Consider the following 19,207-nt stretch of genomic DNA (forward strand, 5'->3'; position numbering starts at 1 on the left):
AATGAACATTTGTGAATTGATAATTGTTCATGAAATATGATTAATGATTGTGCATGGCTTATGATTGGTGATTGTTCATGATGTATATGATTGGTGATTGTTCATGATGTATATGATCGGTAATTGTTCATGATACAAGTAATTGGTGATTGTTCATGAAATGTGATTAATGATTATTCATGATAAATGTGATTGGTGATTGTGAATGAATAATTGTAAATTGATAATTGTTCATATGATTGATGAAGATTGATGTGAGATATCGAGGTGTGATGTAAGTATTAATGTGTAATTATTATTAATCAAGTGCATGATGTTTAAATTGAAATATTCATGTTAACTGTTATTTGGATTATGATAATGTAATACTTACCCCCAGTGGATCTGTTATGGACCGCCTGCCTATCTGTATGGATGGGTAGACGTTGTGCAGGTTTAGTTGCTTGGTGAGTTCTTGTGCTTGGTGGATATCGAGAGCTTTCTCCGATATCGGTGTTTAGATGTTTAGTAGGCTCTGATCTAGGCTTTGTTGTGTCGGTCTAGATTATCTTTTACTTTGGATTTTGTGATGTTTGGAGATTACCCGTTTGTTGGGATTTTTGAGATGTATCTATGTTGATGTAATTTATTGATTCATAACATGTATACTTGGATTTACTCTGGTTTATATTCCGCTACGACTGTTGAAGTTTATATACATGTTTATTGGTTTTTGAATTTTGAATGTGGAGTAGCCTCTATTTCTTGAATAAATGTATTATTCGCATGTTTAATTGCTTTAATAGAAGTAGGGCGTTACAGGACGCATCACAATACACCACAAAAAGCTCATCGGACTTCGGCAAAATCAAAACTGGAGCAGTCGTCAAACGTTTCTTCAATTCACTGAAACTGTTCTCACAATGAACATCCCACACAAAAGTTTTACCTTTACAAGTCAACTGCGTTAACGGAAGTGCTAACTTGGAAAATCCTTCAATAAATCTTCTGTAGTAACCAGCCAAACCCAAGAAGCTTCTAATCTCTGTAACTGACTTAGGAGTCTCCCATTGCGATACCGCTTTAACTTTAGACGGATCCACTGCAATACCATCACCAGAAATAACATGGCCAAGAAAACTTACTTCCTTCAATCAGAATTCACACTTAGACAATTTCGCAAAAAGTTTCTTCTCTTTCAACACTTGCAAGACAATCTTCAGATGCTCAGCATGTTCTTCTTCAGTCTTGGAGTAAATCAAAATGTCGTCGATAAACACAACTACGAACCGATCCAAAAAGGCATGGAAGATGCGATTCATATACTCCATAAACACTCCAGGTGCGTTGGTCACACCGAAAGGCATAACTTTATATTCATAGTGACCATAACGCGTTCTGAAAGCTGTCTTCTGCATATCTTCATCTTTCACTTTAATCTGGTGATACCCTGATCTCAAATCAATCTTGCTGAAAACTTTTGCACCCACTAACTGATCCATTAAATCATCAATTCTCGGAGGTGGATACCTATTCTTGATAGTTACCTTGTTCAACTGTCGATAGTCAATACACAATCTCATGCTACCATCTTTCTTCTTCACTAGCAAAACTGGTGCTCCCCAAGGTGAAACACTTGGTCTAACAAATTTCTTCTCAAGCAAATCTTCTAACTGTTTCTTCAACTCAGCTAACTCGGAAGCAGACATACGATAAGGTGCCATGGACACCGGCTTCGTTCCAGGAACAAGATCAATAGAAAACTCGACTTCCCTCTCTGGAGGAACATCAGGAATTTCATCTGGAAAAACTTCAGGAAAGTTGCATACCACTTGTAGCTTATCAATCACTGCTTGATTCTCAATAGATAAGGAAGCCATAAACGAAAACATCAAAATACCATCGCGTTCCATTTGCTTCAGCTGCTTAGTAGATAAGAACTCTGCACCACTTTCCTCTTCAGCGGAAGAGAAATACACTGACTTGCTAAAACAATTGATATGAACATGGTTGTACTCTAACCAATTCATACCCAGAATCACATCCATACCGCTCAAAGGTAGACAAACTTAATCCATTTCAAAATCACGACCAAACATAGACAAAGGACATCGCAAACATACGAGAGAAGTAGTCACGGAACCCTTAGCTGGAGTTTCAACAACCATCTCTCCATTCATATCAGACAAATCAAGACCCAAAGCAGAAACACAATCGAAAGCAATAAAGCAATGCGTAGCACCAGTATCAATAATAGCAACTAAAGGAGTATTATTAATATAGCAAGTACCTCTGATCAAACGATCCTCATTCTCTGTCTGAGTACCAGCCAGAGCAAAAACTCGACCCGTAGTAGGCGCCCTCTTCGGCTGCTTGCATTGGGAACCAATATGAACCTCTTCATTACAATTGAAGCATACGATATCATTACGCTTGCAATCAGCTACAATATGACCCTTCTTGCCACACCGGACACATTTTTTGATCTCTTCAGGACAAACATTACTCTTGTGGCCTTTCTCGCCACAGTTGAAACAAACAATCTCCGCAGGAGCATCCTTCTTCTTAGACCACCTATCATCGACCATTCTCTGTTTGCCCTTATCAGCAGGGGCACTATAAGGCTTAGGGCGACTCTGTTGGCCCTTGGTCTTCCGCTCATTCACAACCTTGTAATTAGCCTTAGTATCTTCCTCGTAGATTCTGCAGCTATTCACTAAATTAGGGAAAACTCGGATCTGTTGGTATCCAATCGCCCTCTTGATGTCGGGCCTCAAACCATTCTCGAACTTGATGCATTTCGAGAACTCAGCGGTCTCAGCAGCATAGTGCGGATAGAACTTTGCCAACTCCACAAATTTGGCAGCATACTCTGTCACAGACATGTTTCTTTGCCTTAACTCAAGGAACTCGATCTCCTTCTTCCCGTGAACATCTTCCGGAAAGTATCTTCTCAAGAACTCTCTCCAGAACACAGCCCAAGTCACAGCAGCTCCATCTTGCTCAAGGTTAGGTAGCAGACTAACCCTCCAGTCATCAGCTTCCTCAGCTAGCTGGTGAATACCAAATCGTACTTTCTGGACCTCGGTGCACTGCATCACACGGAAAATCCTCTCAATCTCTTTAAGCCACGTCTGGGCTCCATCGGGGTCATATCTTCCTTTGAAAGTTGGATGATGATTTCTCACGAAGGTCTCCAACATCCTAGTCTCAGCGTTCACACCAGCATTTGCGTTAGGTTGTTGTCCCACAGCTTGGGCAACAGCTTGTAGAGCAGCAGCTAACGCAGCATCGTTCCTTCCAGCCATTTCTGATATTCTACAACAAGCAGCAACAACAACATAAGATAGTAATACAAATATTACTAAGACTCGACAAGACTCTTCGAATTGACCGGACAGACCGACCTGCTCTGATACCAATTGTAACACCCCGTTTTCCCAATATGAAAATTTCTAAGCATTTATCAGAGTAAACAGCATAAACGGGATATCACATTATAACATAATCCAAAATCAGTTAAATAACAATTTAACTTTCAAAAAATTACTTAAGCAATGCAGCGGAAAATTATTTCGAAAGTTAACAAATCATTTTGGCACGTAGGCCCCATCAAAATATTTCAACAGTTAATCAACATCATAAAAATTAACATAGTTGTCACGTAAGAGAATGAAGCATGCATATTCAAAACCCCATCCCGTTACGTATCAGAGCGACCTAGACAACTCAGTGAGGCAATGCCACTCACGAGAGCAAACTGCACACTAAGCACGATCACCTGCAAGTTACTCATACGAAGAGCAACATTTTCAAGCAGAAGGGGTGAGATTTCATAACACAATAATATTAATCAATATAATTCGAAATCATAATTAACATCATAATCAGTCTTAATCAACATTGCATCTTTGATAAACAATTATCACATAATCACAACTTCAATCATCATCAATAACATAAACATCTTTAAAACTCGACAAATGCGACAATGCAACTTAGACACTTATATGCATGTGGTACCAATCGTCATCATAGTATTAATATACTTTAATCGTGTGGAGGACAAAGCTCCTATCGTGTGGAGGACAAAGCTCCGATCATGGTGAGGACAAAGCTCAATGTATGCTAATGCATGGACTCTATCAACGAAACACCTTAATCAACTTATCACTTATACATCCAATAATTTGGAGTTCATCATCAACTTAATTCAGACTCATGCAACATAGTTTAATAACAATTGCAGCATAATCAAATCACATCAAGCTTAATAACAAATCATTTTCAACAATTTCTTTATCATTCAACAATAATTCAAGTAAATACAATCAATCCATAATTTCACTTCATAATCACTGAACAATTCATAAAAGCCTCACAGTTCTCAGTCAATATCTTTAATTGGTCTCATTAGCACCTAAAGTTCCTTTCCTAACCAATTGTAACAACTCCGGTCTCGCAATCCTCAAAAGCATTCAGCTTTGGACGTGCTCGCGAGGCGAGAGCATCAGCTCGCCATGGCGAGTACAAGCCAGAATCCCAACTAAGGTTGTTTCAGGTTCAAACTCGTTCTAAATCATTCCCTAATCGATAGTAGGCACCTAAAGGTACTCAAAGGCATCTAAGGTTCAACTCAAAAGTCAAAAACTCAGAAAATGACATGCTCACTGGTCAAGCTCGATATGGCGAGTAGGGTTGCTCGCCGTGGCGAGCGATGAACATTCATCACTCGCGAGGCGGGGATCATTGCTCGCTATGGCGAGCGATGAACTTTGGCTCGGGCAGAATGCAGTTTTTACACAAATTTCATCAACTAACATGGTTCTAAGCCTAATTTCAATTCCAGAATTCATCCTAAACATATTTTAAGGTTATAGGACGGTTTCTACATCAATCTAAACAAGTTTTACCGTTTGATCATCAATTTTAGGGATTTGACCTAATTTCAAAACTTTTCTAAATCAATCCTAACTTTGTCAATTATTCATCAGAATTATAACAATTAACATTACTGAATTATTAGTCTCATCCTTACTTTAGTTTGAAGAAATCGCAGCTTTCCTAGGTGATTCTCTCTTCTCTGGCTTTTTCTCCCTTTTCCAAAAACAGTCGTGCGTACAATGTTTTTTTTCTAAAACTAGGTCTATCTCTTTTATACCTCTTCCTAATATCTTATCTTATCTCACTTTCTCCCCCAAAACTCTCTAAAATCTCAAAACAGCCCTCAACTAAATATTTTTATTTTCTTATCCAATCTTATTTTATTTAACAATAAAATAAGTTTCATAATCTTATCAAATCATCAAAACACATCAAATCATCCAAATCAACTTAAATCAACAAAACTCACACATATATTATAAAAATATAATATAATCGCCTAAATTCGATTAAATAAATAATTAAACGAAAGTGGACGTTACAAATATGATTTTAGCAACTTGACATATAAACTTCATGATAAACAATACTGATATTCTTCAAATACTCAACTTATAATCTTAAATAAATACTTTTCCTTCCTACATATTTCATCTCAGTTTCTTATTTTTAAAAAATTAGTTATCAAAAATCTTTTCAGGAGTTCTCAGATTTATTTTCAAGTGGAAAAATGATATCATTTGTAAATATCTCTTTTTGAAAATATTCTTTAAGAATATTATACATCATGTTTCTAAAATTTTATTTGATTAAACAATATATTAAAAAATCTGAATTGTATGCTTTGATAAAGTTAAAACCTTCGGTGCATTTTATATAAAAAGAACAAGTTAGTCATGAAAGACTTCCTTCATAGAAATATTGGATCTTTAATGCGGTGATAGCGTTAATTAAGTATGATAATGTACTCTAGTTAACTTCTGGTGTATATGTCTCTTCAAAATTAATAGTAAATTTTCACCAATTCTCTTGAACAATAAGTCAAACTTTATATAAATATTTTATGATTATCATTTTATTTTTTTGCATCTTCATATGCATGGGTTATTGGTACAAAAACCATTCGTTTTGCAAAGCTAGTTTAATTTCACATCAAATGTGTCTTTTTGTAGATGAAATGATATTTTGAACTTCTAGTTCACACTAATTTATACGAGGATTAAGATGAGATGATAATAATTTATTGGTTTAAATAAGGAAATGGTTCCTGCAAATATTGGCATTTTGGTTTTAGTCCCTATAAAAATATTTTTTTGGTTTTAGTCCTTGCAAATATAGAATATTTGGTTTTGGTCCTTGGTATTTTGTTTTAGTCCTTGTAAAATTGATTCATATTGGATTTGGTCCTTGTAATATGTCGAATATTTGATTTTAGTCCCTCAAAATGAGGACTAAAATGAATATTATAGGGACCAATTTTAATATGAAATGATTTTACAAGGATTAAAACAAAATACCAAGGACCAAAACCAAATATTCTATATTTGCAGGACTAAAACCAAAAAAATATTTTTACAGGGACTAAAACCAAAACGCCAGATATTTGCAGGGACCATTTCCATATTTAAACCTAATTTATTTTAAATGATTCATTTGAACTTCTGGTTCAAATATTCAACTACTTATTTTCTCCTCCTAATAATAAAAATTAATTCATCAATTGACAACCATCCTACTTGGGTGTAAACAAGCCTCCAATTATTGACTAAATATACTTTATAATAGATGGAGATTCGTAAGTAACAAAAAAATGGAGATTCATTTCAAATATATTTTTCCAATATTCTTTTAGAATTGCTCTAATTGCATTGTATTGGAGCAATTGAATCATATACAACACATCCAAAAAATGCATATATGAGAAATATTAGCCTATAAACCAAAAATCAAATTGTAAATTAAGGGATGGCATGTATGCGAATCAATGCTCAAAACACAGATTTTATATTCCCAAGTACAAAGTTGAAAAATCTTATATGATAAGTATTAATCGTACATTTATCATTAGAATGAATGGATCTTCAAGCCCATTTTTAAAGATGAACATATCTAACCCGATTTCAATATCAATTTTAGTATACGCTTAATACTTATCAAATGAGGAAAATGAGATATTAGTCAAATAATTTCACAAATTTCTGGTTGTGATTTAACAATAAACATACATGTGACCATAATTGATGCATCAATTGAAGTTATAAAATATCTACTTGGTCCACATTATCATTATGTGTGTATTGATTCACGAGTATCACGAAGTTAGAGACTCATTTCCTCAAATTATCAACTTTCTTTGGAAATTAGTAATTCAAAAAAGTTATTAGATTTGAAGAAACTTTCCACCTCTTTAAAACATATCCATAAAAATAACATTAACTATTTTTTTTCTTTGCATCATAATATATTCAAGATGACCCAACCAATCACTAACAAAAAGCTTAATTTTATAAACTTTTGGTTTACAATAATATGTACTTCGATTGCACTATTATATGTGCAGTATAATCCAATGAAAAAGACATGTAACATTTTTACAACACTTATTTTATCCAAAATAAGTCTCGTAATATGGAGATATTCAACATCTCTTTCATTTAATATCGGTTAAGGTGGCGAGAACAAGAGAGACTACTTGAATGTCAATTAGATCTTGGAGGAGCCATGAGAAGCGTTGAGATCTAACTATGACTCTTGTCATAGGTCCGACTCAACCTCTTCGATTGTTGGAGAGCTACTGGTGACCTAACCTACTAATGTTGCATGTTAAGTACTGTTATTGTACCCCGGTGAAGGTGTGTATTCCCATGCTTAATATGATGGCTGAGTCGACATACCTCAAAGGCCACTAGGTTGCTATGAATCGATAGCAATTTATAGCTATGTAGATCGTAGTGAAGCTCTTCCATAACTAACTCATTGTTTTAACCACATTTTCATATTTGAGAACTTCCAAGTCTTTTTAACTGTTTTCCCAACCTGTTATCTTTATTTTATTGTTGTTACAAATATGATTTATTTTATTTTCTTGCAAATAATTTATTTTATAGAAAGCTAGAGGAAGCTATAGCACCACAGTCCATGCGGGATCGATATCTTTCTATACTATAACTTAGAATGTGTTTACTTGCACTCAGTTATTCCACCCATAAATACTCAATGTTTTTGGAAACACCAACACTTGACCCTTAAGGGTGATGTCAATGAATCCATTCCTTTAGTGTGTAGTTAAATAAACTTAACCTATGTTTGATTTTGTGGCACATACCTATTGGCCAATACGACCATATGGAACTACTTAGTGATTTTCAAAGCCAAACCATAAACATCGTCCTTAATAGAATTTCATCTGTGCATTATTGCTCATTTTTATAGCCTTGCATTCTTACCTTTTTCAAGTTTTTTATGCTTAATATCATATTTTTAGCATATTTAATATGTTATGACCCCTATTCACCATTTAAACCATAAACTTCGATGCATTTATCTGATTGAGGTGTTCAAATAAGCATTGGAAATGAAAGGCATAGATCTACATGTTTCATGTTTGACCCAAAGCCCGTTTTGAAAGTCATAAATGTAAAAAAAATGCGCATCTCTAAAGACCTAAAGTTGATTACAAATTTTGGACAATAATATTGTGGGCTGATATCTAAAAGCCCAACTCATGCCGAATCTATTTAGACCCAAACGATATTAGGTTTCCTGTTTATCCATATAAATAAGGACAATTGTTGGATCCAAAATCCATCTTTCATTCCGCCGTTTTCATAATACATATTTTGTGCAAACTTATTGTGACGGATTCTTAAAACCATAGATCGATCCATAGTTGTAAGTACTGTATGTTTATCGATTCTTGAGGTTTGGATTTTAACAATACTTCGATTACATATCTATTTCTTTCTTTATCAAGTTTGTGTATCTTTATTTGTGTGCATAAAATCGATTTTATTGATACTTATTCAATTTATTTCAGGTTTTGCCATTGAGATGATTCGAATTGATTTATTGCTTGTTTAATTTAGTTCAAATAAAAATTGATACATGTTATGGGGCACAACTAGTATTGCTTGAACTATGTTATGACATTAATCGTGTTATTTGTGATGTTTGTTCATTGCCATGATTAATCGAACACATTCTAATGCCTAATCAAATCGAATTCGCATAAACGAAGTATACTTAAATTCATTGGGTAGTGGGTTGATAGCTTTTTATTAATTGATTTTTTAATTGTCCTCGTGATATTAGCTCAGTTGGTAGAGACAATGCATAAAATATGCAAGGTTCGGGGTTCAAACCCCAGCCACCACAAAGAAAAATTGATTTTTTAATTACTTGCAAGATGTTTTGTGAAACAAGCAAAAGAAATCCAATTTTATAATATTTATGCATGTTTCTCGTGATTCATTTTTATAAATTTTCTATTTGTCTATATTTTGGATATTCTAACAATCAAGGTAATCAAATTCGATTTTTGTGATTCTTGGATGGAATTTGTTTAGGGTTTGAAGAGCTCTAATTCGCAATGGGCGACAATGATTATTCACAATGTTATGATTTTGGAGGTAATAATTTTTTATCCCTTATTCAATTTTGACATATTTTATGAATTACATTCTCTTGATTTATTATTTTGTTTACAATTTTCATTTATTGAGTTGATTCTTGTGTTCGAGTAAACTATGAATATTTGTGCCAGAAAACAAATTAATTTCTTTCCTTTGATATCGATTTATTGTACGAGAACAAAAATTTATTCACAAAAATTATTATTTTGCTTACAATTTTCATATTATTGAAATTTTTTATCGAAAGAAAAAAAATTATATGATAATTTTTTTAAAAAAGGAATAGTGTGTGTGATAGAGACCTAGATCAAAAGTTAGACAAATAAATTAGAAATCACAATAAAGAAAATTCAGTTAGTGTTTTGGGGACAATTTTCTTACTTAATTAATCAAATTAGAATCTTGGGAAATATTCCTTTGAGACCATTAAAAATACTTATATTTTATAATGAACTAAATTTTTTTTTTTTAAGATGCGAACTAAAATGTACATTGATTTATGGATAAGCATAGCCATCTCAAAGTGAGATGATGTATTGAGTGTAAAAAAACATGACTAAGACCCTCATATGTGAAATTGTGCCACATATATAGAATTGAGGAAAATACGGATTGTGTATAAATGAATGCTTTGTTTGAGCTTATGCTTAAGCTGACCCTTTGAATAAGATTTTATGAAATGCAAACTTAGCAAACCCACAATAATATATAAGCAATGATTTGTTCGACCTCATTTCTTAGGCTTTGGACAAATATTGATAGAGATTTATAATATAATTTATATTTTATATGACCAAAATAAATGGGGCATAAATTAAAAAGTACAATCGTCACACAAACACAAGGGTTTGTGATGATGTGAGGTTGAATTGGAGAAGTGACAACATGAGAGTGAATCAGAGAGGGTGAGGAGGGATTGCGTCTGAAGTAAACATGACATAAATTAAAGAGTACAATCGTCACTAAAAAACAAGGGTTTGTGAGGATGTGAGGCTAAGTTGAAGAAGTGACAACATGAGAGTGAATCAGAGAAGGTGAGGAGGAATGACGTCTAAAGTGAACTCTAGGTTGAGGTTCGAAATAGAAAATGAGTATTGTGGAAGTGAAAGAGTAGTTTGTGAGAGACCACCGATTCAAGAGAGTATTTAAAAAATATGTGAGAGTATTTAAAAAAAACTTTTTCCTCAAATTAAATTGAGACGAACAGATAACCCAAACCTAGTCCATGTTTTTGTTTTGTCCATGTGATGTCCCATATTTTTTGTTTGTGTTTTCTTTTGACCGAGTCATACCCGACCTATTACATCGGGTCGGAACGGGACGTAAGACAGAATCGAGTTTTGTACACCCCTATCTTCCAACAATGTGTTTGTTGTACCCACAAACATACCTTGTGAAAAACATAAATTTATAAAAAGAAACACTTCTCAATTTTTTTTTTTTTTTTGTGATAATCAATTTTAATTATTATTTTTTTGACAAAGTGCTACTACTTATATTGTTGAAAAGTCTAGTTATAATGCATTATGTGTTGAATTTTTTTTTTATTTCTCAACTTGTTATGAGTTATTATTCTACTAATTCCTAGACTTTGTTTTATTTATTGTTGAAGGTGGGTCTTCTTCAAAGGGAGCTTTCAACTCTACAAGGAATTGTGAAATAATAGAGGTTAGGCCTAAAGCTATCCACAAATATTACGTGCTTGCGTGCTTTTAATATAAATTAACTGCTATTATTAGGTCATTGATAGAACAACATTAAAGTCACCAATAAAAATCCAGGGGCAACCAAAATTAGTTTAAACATTTTGAAGTTCCAACCAACCATTGCATGTTCATCTTTGTTTGTCAATAGTTCTGAACACATGTTATTTTGTTTAATATATTTGTTTCCTAGCATAAAAATTTTCCTTATTAAAAATCTATGGATAAGAGACATTCTTGTATCATGTATGATGCACAATATGCTTGTTTGTCCCTTGCAATAAGAGTATTAAATGTTTTTTTTACGAAAATATGGAATTGATATATATAATAACAATAAGAATAAGAAATTCCTATTAAAAAAATAAGAAATTATAAACGAGCACAAGCAAACAAGATGTGCCAATATGCTACATTCTCATTATACTATTTAATATACTTCCTTTTGGAATAAACCAAATTAACATGTACAAAGTACAAACTACAAAAGACTTTATGATATGTAAGTAAAACCACCTACTGTATTTTGAAATTTACCTAGCTAGATTAATTATTGTAATCTAGAACTCTTTCATATAATAACATGTTTCAAGCAGTTAGGTTACCTCGCACAACCTGTCCAAATTACCTGTGGTTGCAACTCACTCAATTCCCTACCATACCCATGAAAATACTTTCATGGACTTGGTTGGGAATTGAGTGATTTGCAACGACAAATAATTTGGACAGGCTTTCTAGGGGAACCTAACTGCTTAAAAATGTTATTATATGAAAAACAGTTCTAAATCACAATAATTAATCTAGCTAGGTAAATTTCCAAATACAGTGAGTGGTTTTACATGTCAGAATATCTTATGTAGTTTATACTTTGTACATGTTAATTTTGTATTTTTCTGAGTGAAGATATCATAGTGAAGTGTTGATTTCATAGAGAGAGAGTGACGATACACGCCATTGACTACTTGCAAAATATGAGAAATTAAACACTGTTGTTTATATACTTGTAGAGTTAACAGTAGCTACAAAACAGGGAAAAAAGAAATTACCTCCACAATGCCATTCCCTTTTTTTTTAATCAAAAAAGCATAAATATACGGAGGTTTTCTTGCTTGGGAAGACATATGAGCTGCAAGGATATTTCCTGAGGTGCCAGACAAGCAAGCATGTTGCTTCACTTTTTTTTACCCAAATGCTTGACAAGTCTTGATGTACACAAGGTTGTTTCTTGAAGTGTTAGACAAGCTGAGTTACGCCTATATATACAAGGCGTTAGTTTTCAGTTTAAACAAGAGTGTGTGGAAAGATATGAATCTTGAGTAACTGAAATAGAGGACTCTTGAGAAAGGATTGGTTCCTTTTGGATAGAGATTAACGGGGTGGAAACACATGGGAAACACATGAGAGGTGAAAATGAGAATACACTAGGGTTTTCGAAAAGAGGGGATCCTTAGGATCAAAGGCTAAGGGTCGGTTTGAGGTTAAGCTTAAAATTATCCACAAATATTACATGCTTGCATGTTTTTGATGGAAACTAAGTGATATTAGTTCAATAATTGATTGTTATATGTTTACATTTCATATGTTAAAATGGATTAAAATGGGTGTGCATTACAATGTTACACTCTTTAAAACTTACAAAATAATTTAAAAGATATTAGGATAGTGATAGTATGACTCTCCTCATAAAATGAAGTGGATGATGATTTTTTGAGTCACGCATTAGGGAGACAATCTAACTCCATATAAAATAAAAGAAATGGAGGTGCCACAACTGACTCGAAGATTATTCTCACAGAAAATGCAAAGACTTTAATTGTAGAGATATATTGTGGCGTCATTTTAGGGTCAAAGATCTTAATTATGTTGGATTAAAAAAATTTAATTAAAATTATATGTAAGAATTATATATTTTATATGATTTCTTTGTACAGGACACAAATGCAAATAACAACCCCCAGCAAGAGCAGGTTGTGATAGAGTATAATAAAATCATCGGAACTAATGTCAACATGGAACTTCAAGGAGTTAAAGTTCTTGGAACTGTTATTTCTTATGAACCCTCACTGAATCTGTTTAAAGTAAGAGTACTTTGATTTATATAAAATTAATTAAAATATGATTCTTTATATCTGTAAGCTAATTCCAGATAATAACAAGTGTTTTTGAATGACAATTGTTAGTTGTAATGTAAGCATTTTTTTTGTTAAGACTTGATGTGTGTTGGTTTTACAACAATGTTGCTTAAAATAAATTTCTTGACTTTAGTCATTGATATGATATTTAGCTAATTGCTCTTTTAAAATTTCTATAAAATGCTGATTTTTCTATAAACTTGTTATTAATAAAGTTGAACATTAATATGAATTAATTTGGATATTTAGGTTCGATACAAAGATGATGATTACCCAGAGGAGCATATTGGGCTCGGTGTAATTTTGGACAATATGGTTCAACAAATACCAGAACCAAGGTATAGTAAAATATATAAAGCACATAACTCTCTTACCGTAGGTATGACAGTAATTTAAAATTGATTTTATTGTGCTGTCAGTGTAAAACTTTTTACACGATTAATCAATCACAAATTACCATTAGTATGAATTTTAAGGTTGGTGTGTTGAAAATCAAATACTACCAATGATTCAACAATTGTGATTGATTGACAAGGTAAAAATATATATTACACTGTAGGTAAGAAACAATTAAATCCTAATAATTTTTACCCTTTATGAATTTTTCTTTTTAATTTTCTATAAAATGTGGATGACTTTAGCAATATTTCGGAGAAGAGTGGTGAGAGTAAAATGCTAGAGGGCGAACAAGAAAAGGATGCATCAATAGGCCATAATATCTGCAAGGTATGTCAAGGTTACTTCAAGCATGCCTTCACTGAAATTGTTATAAGTAATGAGCTCTTTCATTTACGTAATCTATCAATTGTGATACATGCACTAACCAAAAAGGTTCACACATGTTCACTAGAAGACAACTCAAAGAGCATGAACCAAAAATCACAATCATTATGCGCATAATTCAATGTATTACTGAAATGAAGGGTTACATCATGCGTTAACTTAGAAGCTACAACTAGAAGACCCTAAGACAAATATCCCTTGGATCAAAGAATCACCACCATATCTTAACAATGGATATCTACATAAAGGGCACTCTGATATTCAAATATTCCAAAGTCCTTGTCTCAAGCGATGAGCCAATGACTTAGGGAGCTACTATCAAGGTCTCGGCCAAGGCCCAAACCTTTGGACCTAGAGATTACTATTTCCATTGAGGCCCAAAAAGGCATTAACATATCACTGCAATCTACATACACTAGTTAAGAGTCATGTCACAAAGAATCATACAGTTAGAGCACCCCTGAGCCCTTTCCTTGATCCAAATATCTTCTAACCATTGTTCCTAATTGCTAAAATTGCCATATACATGCCCTAGGCCTAAAAATAAGGAATGGCATACCGGAAAACAAGTACACACTCTTATTCTAAGAAATTTCGTCAAAGATTCTTGAACCTCTTTGCTAGGAGCATTGTAGACTTACGACTTTGTAGGTATACTCCCCTGCACCAGTGAAGGATATGTTCTAACACCGCAACGATTGCTTTGCTCGACCACTAGCTATATATTACATTTGATGACAATAACTATATTAGTTATATATACTCCCTCCATTCCTTTTTAAGTGTCACTTTTGGAGAAATTTTTTGTTTCTATTTAACTGTCACTTTCAAAGTTCAATGCAACATTAAATGTTGTTTTACCAATATTGTCCTTAGTTATTTATTGTGGAGAGAGAAATATATGAAATAAGATATTAAATGAATAAGGTCATTATAGTAAAAGTATAGCTTATTACATCAAAAGTATGATCAATTGTTGATTGTCTTGATTTGTGTAAAATGTCAAAGTGTGAAAATTAAAAAGGAACGGAGGTAGTATTATATTATTATTTTATCACAATTGCTTTCTATGAGACTATAATGTTTTTTTTTTTTACTATCTTATTAAACTAAAACACAATATGGGAAAATATTTTATCTTATTTATATTTTATCATATCTATATTCATGTCGTTTATCCTATCTTTTACTATCATATCTCGACTATCAAATGTTTCCTTAATAGATTACAAACTAAACTCATTGCAAAGTAAATTAATAGGAATCTATTAATTTTGGCTCTAATAGTCATCTTTATGAAAAACAAATAAGGAAGTGATATATATTTAGAAAATTTATTCTTTTCCCCACTTTTGAATATATACGAGTGTTTGTCATTGGATTAGAGGTTTTAAGGGGTGTCAACCTGATTGAGATGTCTTACAGTCTTTTTGATGTTATTAAACTCTTAATTCAACAAAAAAAAATTATATTTAAACCAAATAAAATAACACTATATATGGTAATTAATTATTAATTGTTTAACTGGAAAAACAAAATAAATAAAAAATTATTCATTTCCATATGTACTATTTTTTTATTTTCTTTTAATATAAAGTTAATGAATTTATATATTTTTCCAATAAATCTACATATGAAAATATATTATTGGGGTAAAACATTTATGAAATTCAAATTTCATTTGAGGGTCATTTTAGAGAGATAATGTATTTAATGAAGTCAACCACACTTATATAAATTATTGTTAACCAAGTTACAAATATTTCTGTTCAGAGATTTACTTTGTGTTAGTAAATTTTCTTTCTCAATACTTGAGGGTGTGAAGAGGCGTATGTTTTGATAGATTAATCATTTTCGTGTTTAATTTTTTTAGATCGTATGTTTTGATAGGTTCTTGATCTTCTAAATATCAAAGTAATCAAATTTGATTTTTGTGATTCGTGGATTGAATTGGTTTAGGATTTTGAAGATCTTCACATCAAAATGGATGGCAATGATAATGATAAATACTTTGTTAACGGAGGTAAATTATTCGTGATCTATTTAATTTTATTTAATTTGGATATAATTTATGAATTACATTCTTTCTCTTGTTTTCGATTAAATTGTGAATATTTGTATAATAAATTATCATATCATTCAAATTAGTCAAATTTAAAAAAGAAAATTGGATAATTTCAAACAGAAAGTGAAAAAAAAAAGTGTGTCTGTGTGTGTGTCATCGCGCGTGCTTGCATGTGTGAGTCAGAGAGAGATAGAGAGGTCAAAAGGGAGACAAATATAGATTATTAATAAACTAATAATTTTTATTGAACTGAAATTCAAGTTAGTTTGTTGAAAGGAAGAGTCGTTCCAAGGTAATGGAAGGCCTAGGAGTGTACAACTCATGCAATCTCACAAGTACTTAACTATGTATAAATTACCAATGTTTTGTTTGGTCTTATTCTTAGGTTGACCATGTTAATAAGAGTTTGCTGTGATTTTCAATATATTAAAGTTAATCATATTCGAGTCATTGTTGAGCACAAAATGCATTAATATATATAATCTTTTTTGTGGTTCAACCAGCTTTCATTTGTTTAAACATTTTTATTTTTATTATTGTTGAATTATCTTTTACTTTTCTATATTTTTTGTTCTTCATTTAGTTCAATCTTGGTTGAACAACTTAACCATGACATGTGAGTTTTTAATAATTTGATCTTAGGTTTGATTTTCAAAACATAAATTGAATTATATTAATAGTATAAAATCATTTCATTTCAAAAGAAATAATTTTTCCAATACAATGATCTAAAGACAGATAACAAAAGATCATTAGTTTTTCTTAATGATTATATGTATGTATGTATGCATTTGTGTGCGCGCGCGCCGCGCGCGTGTGTGTGTTTGTTTGAACTTGAATAAGCATTCTTTTGCTACTAGAATAAAATCACTTCATTGAAAACAAGAAAACTATTATCTCCTTGAAAGTACATTTATTAGGGTTATTGTTGGTACATCATGAGTGTACACTCAATGATTATAAGCATCTCTTGCTTGTAATATACATGTTGTATTACATATACACATGTATTTATACTTCGTAAACTTCACTCTACTAATTTCTATAAAAAAAATCATTTGTAGTTGAAGTTGGTTCATCTTTAGCTGGAGCTATCAACAAGATTACTGTCGAAACTTGTGGAGAGAAAGAGGTCAGGATAAACTATACATAAATTTAATGTGCTTGCATGCTTTTGCTAAAAACTAAACACTATAAGTTATCTTATTCAATGTTTTATATTTTTATTCAAATTTGTGAACAGGATGCAAATAGAGTTCAACCAAGTGACAACCCTGAAAAAGATAAGAGTGTGCCAGAACCTAGAAAAATAATAGGTTGTGACATCTACAAGGAATTTAAAGGGGTTAAAGTTCTTGGGACTGTTATTAACTTCATGCCCTCAGCGAATCTGTTTGAAGTACGGATTCTTTCATCTATATATAATTGATTAACTGTGACATATGAACTAGTTATTATACATTCTCCTTTAAGTTAATTTATATATTATTTACAAATATGTTAACACAATCAATTTTCTCATTCTTATTAGGATACAGTTCATAGAAATTTTAGTGGTAGTAATAGTGAAAGGATTTTTTAAATGGACAATCGACTTTAAAAAATTAACATGTGTGTTTAATTCTTGCTATTATACCTGCTACTTTGAATAATGCTAAGAAAATAGTGTGTTTTCAAAATTTCAACAGATTGTTGATTTTAGTTTAAACTCATTATTAATTCTCTTGTATGTTAACATTAGTTATTTGGATATTTAGGTTCTGTACAAGAATGATAATCGAATGGAATATTTAACCCTTGATGAAATTTTAAAAAATATGGCAAACAAGGAAGATATATGGAGGGTCCAACAAGTATCAGCACCGCCACCAAGGTATAATAAAATAATATAAGAAAATATTTATCTTAATGTTGAATGCCTTTCAATTTATCTATTGTACTATTAATAATTTTCCCCTTTTTTATCTTTTATATATATTACTCTATGATTTAATGTATATAAATGCAGCAATACTGCATATATGGCTACGGAAACTCAAATGAAAAAGATTGTTGTAGCTGGAGAGACATCCACTTCAAAAAGGAGGAAGGGAAATTTTTCAAGTAAGAAGAAATTTTGGTTGATTATGAACCTCACTATTTTATAGAACAATGAATTTGATGCAATTGCCTTAATGAGATTTTACACAGTTCTAATAAATCATACATGATTCCAAATATGTATATATGAATAGAAAAATATTGTGTTTTTGTCCATAAAGACACATTTAGATAGATATAAAAAAAAGTTGAACTAGTTTTTATTTTATTTTTTGATAAAATCTTTTGGGATGGAAATATGTTTTCCTTGTTTTAATGATTTTGAAGTCTTCATATAGTACTTTACTAATTGGTACACTATTATAAATCATACAATGTTTTTTCAAATTTTTAAAAGTTACTTAAGTTATGATCTTGACATGCATGGGATTGTTATTTTCTTGAAATTGTACATCAATTAGCTCAGAGATCATAATATCAAAGATGCCAAGCTTTTATAGGTGTATAGTTAATTTATATATGTATACATGCACACGTATGAATGTGTGTGTATGTCATGATATATACACATACATGTATTTGAGAAAACGAAAGATGTAATATTAGTGTAAACTATTTTTATAATGATGTTCAATATGAATCAAATCAATTGCAGTTATTTTAAAACTGATATCAAAATAAGGTTAATGTGCCTATATGATCAGTTCTGATTGAATGTCAGTTTAAAACTATTTATACCAACATCTTATCTCCATTAAACTCTACATTTAAACGATGTAAATTTGATTCTACTAATTTCTAAAGTAATTTCATTTTTTTGTTGTTGAAGTTGGTGCTTATTCAAGTAGAGTTGGCATGGACATTGAACAACCTGAAGTAAATCCACTAGAGGAGGACATGAATAAAGAAAAATCAAATTCTGCTCAAACATATGTATGTACTTTAGTCATTTTTATTGAAATTAATCACTGTAATATATGTTAAATGGTG

The 19,207-nt window shown here is 31.7% G+C and overlaps 1 protein-coding gene across 1 annotated transcript; it reads left to right on the plus strand.

The window, feature by feature from the left end:
* Positions 1 to 9,451: 9,451 nt before the first annotated feature.
* On the plus strand, positions 9,452 to 19,201 carry LOC120580633 (uncharacterized). Its single transcript, XM_039834662.1, has 11 exons — positions 9,452 to 9,491; positions 11,107 to 11,162; positions 13,129 to 13,275; positions 13,579 to 13,667; positions 13,971 to 14,055; positions 16,072 to 16,135; positions 17,242 to 17,309; positions 17,421 to 17,576; positions 17,935 to 18,050; positions 18,186 to 18,280; positions 19,047 to 19,201. The coding sequence occupies exons 1-11, from the start codon at positions 9,452 to 9,454 to the stop codon at positions 19,199 to 19,201; spliced, it is 1,071 nt and encodes a 356-aa protein (XP_039690596.1).
* Positions 19,202 to 19,207: the final 6 nt, after the last annotated feature.

This window comes from Medicago truncatula, chromosome 5 (assembly GCF_003473485.1).
Source record: "Medicago truncatula cultivar Jemalong A17 chromosome 5, MtrunA17r5.0-ANR, whole genome shotgun sequence".
NCBI lineage: Eukaryota > Viridiplantae > Streptophyta > Magnoliopsida > Fabales > Fabaceae > Medicago > Medicago truncatula.

Coding starts and splice junctions, on each gene's coding strand:
- LOC120580633 (XM_039834662.1), top strand. CDS start 9,452: ATGGGCGACAATGATTATTCACAATGTTATGATTTTGGAG. Junction 11,163..13,128: donor GGAATTGTGAAATAATAGAG/GTTAGGCCTAAA, acceptor TTCTTTGTACAG/GACACAAATGCAAATAACAA. Junction 18,281..19,046: donor GAGGAAGGGAAATTTTTCAA/GTAAGAAGAAAT, acceptor TTGTTGTTGAAG/TTGGTGCTTATTCAAGTAGA.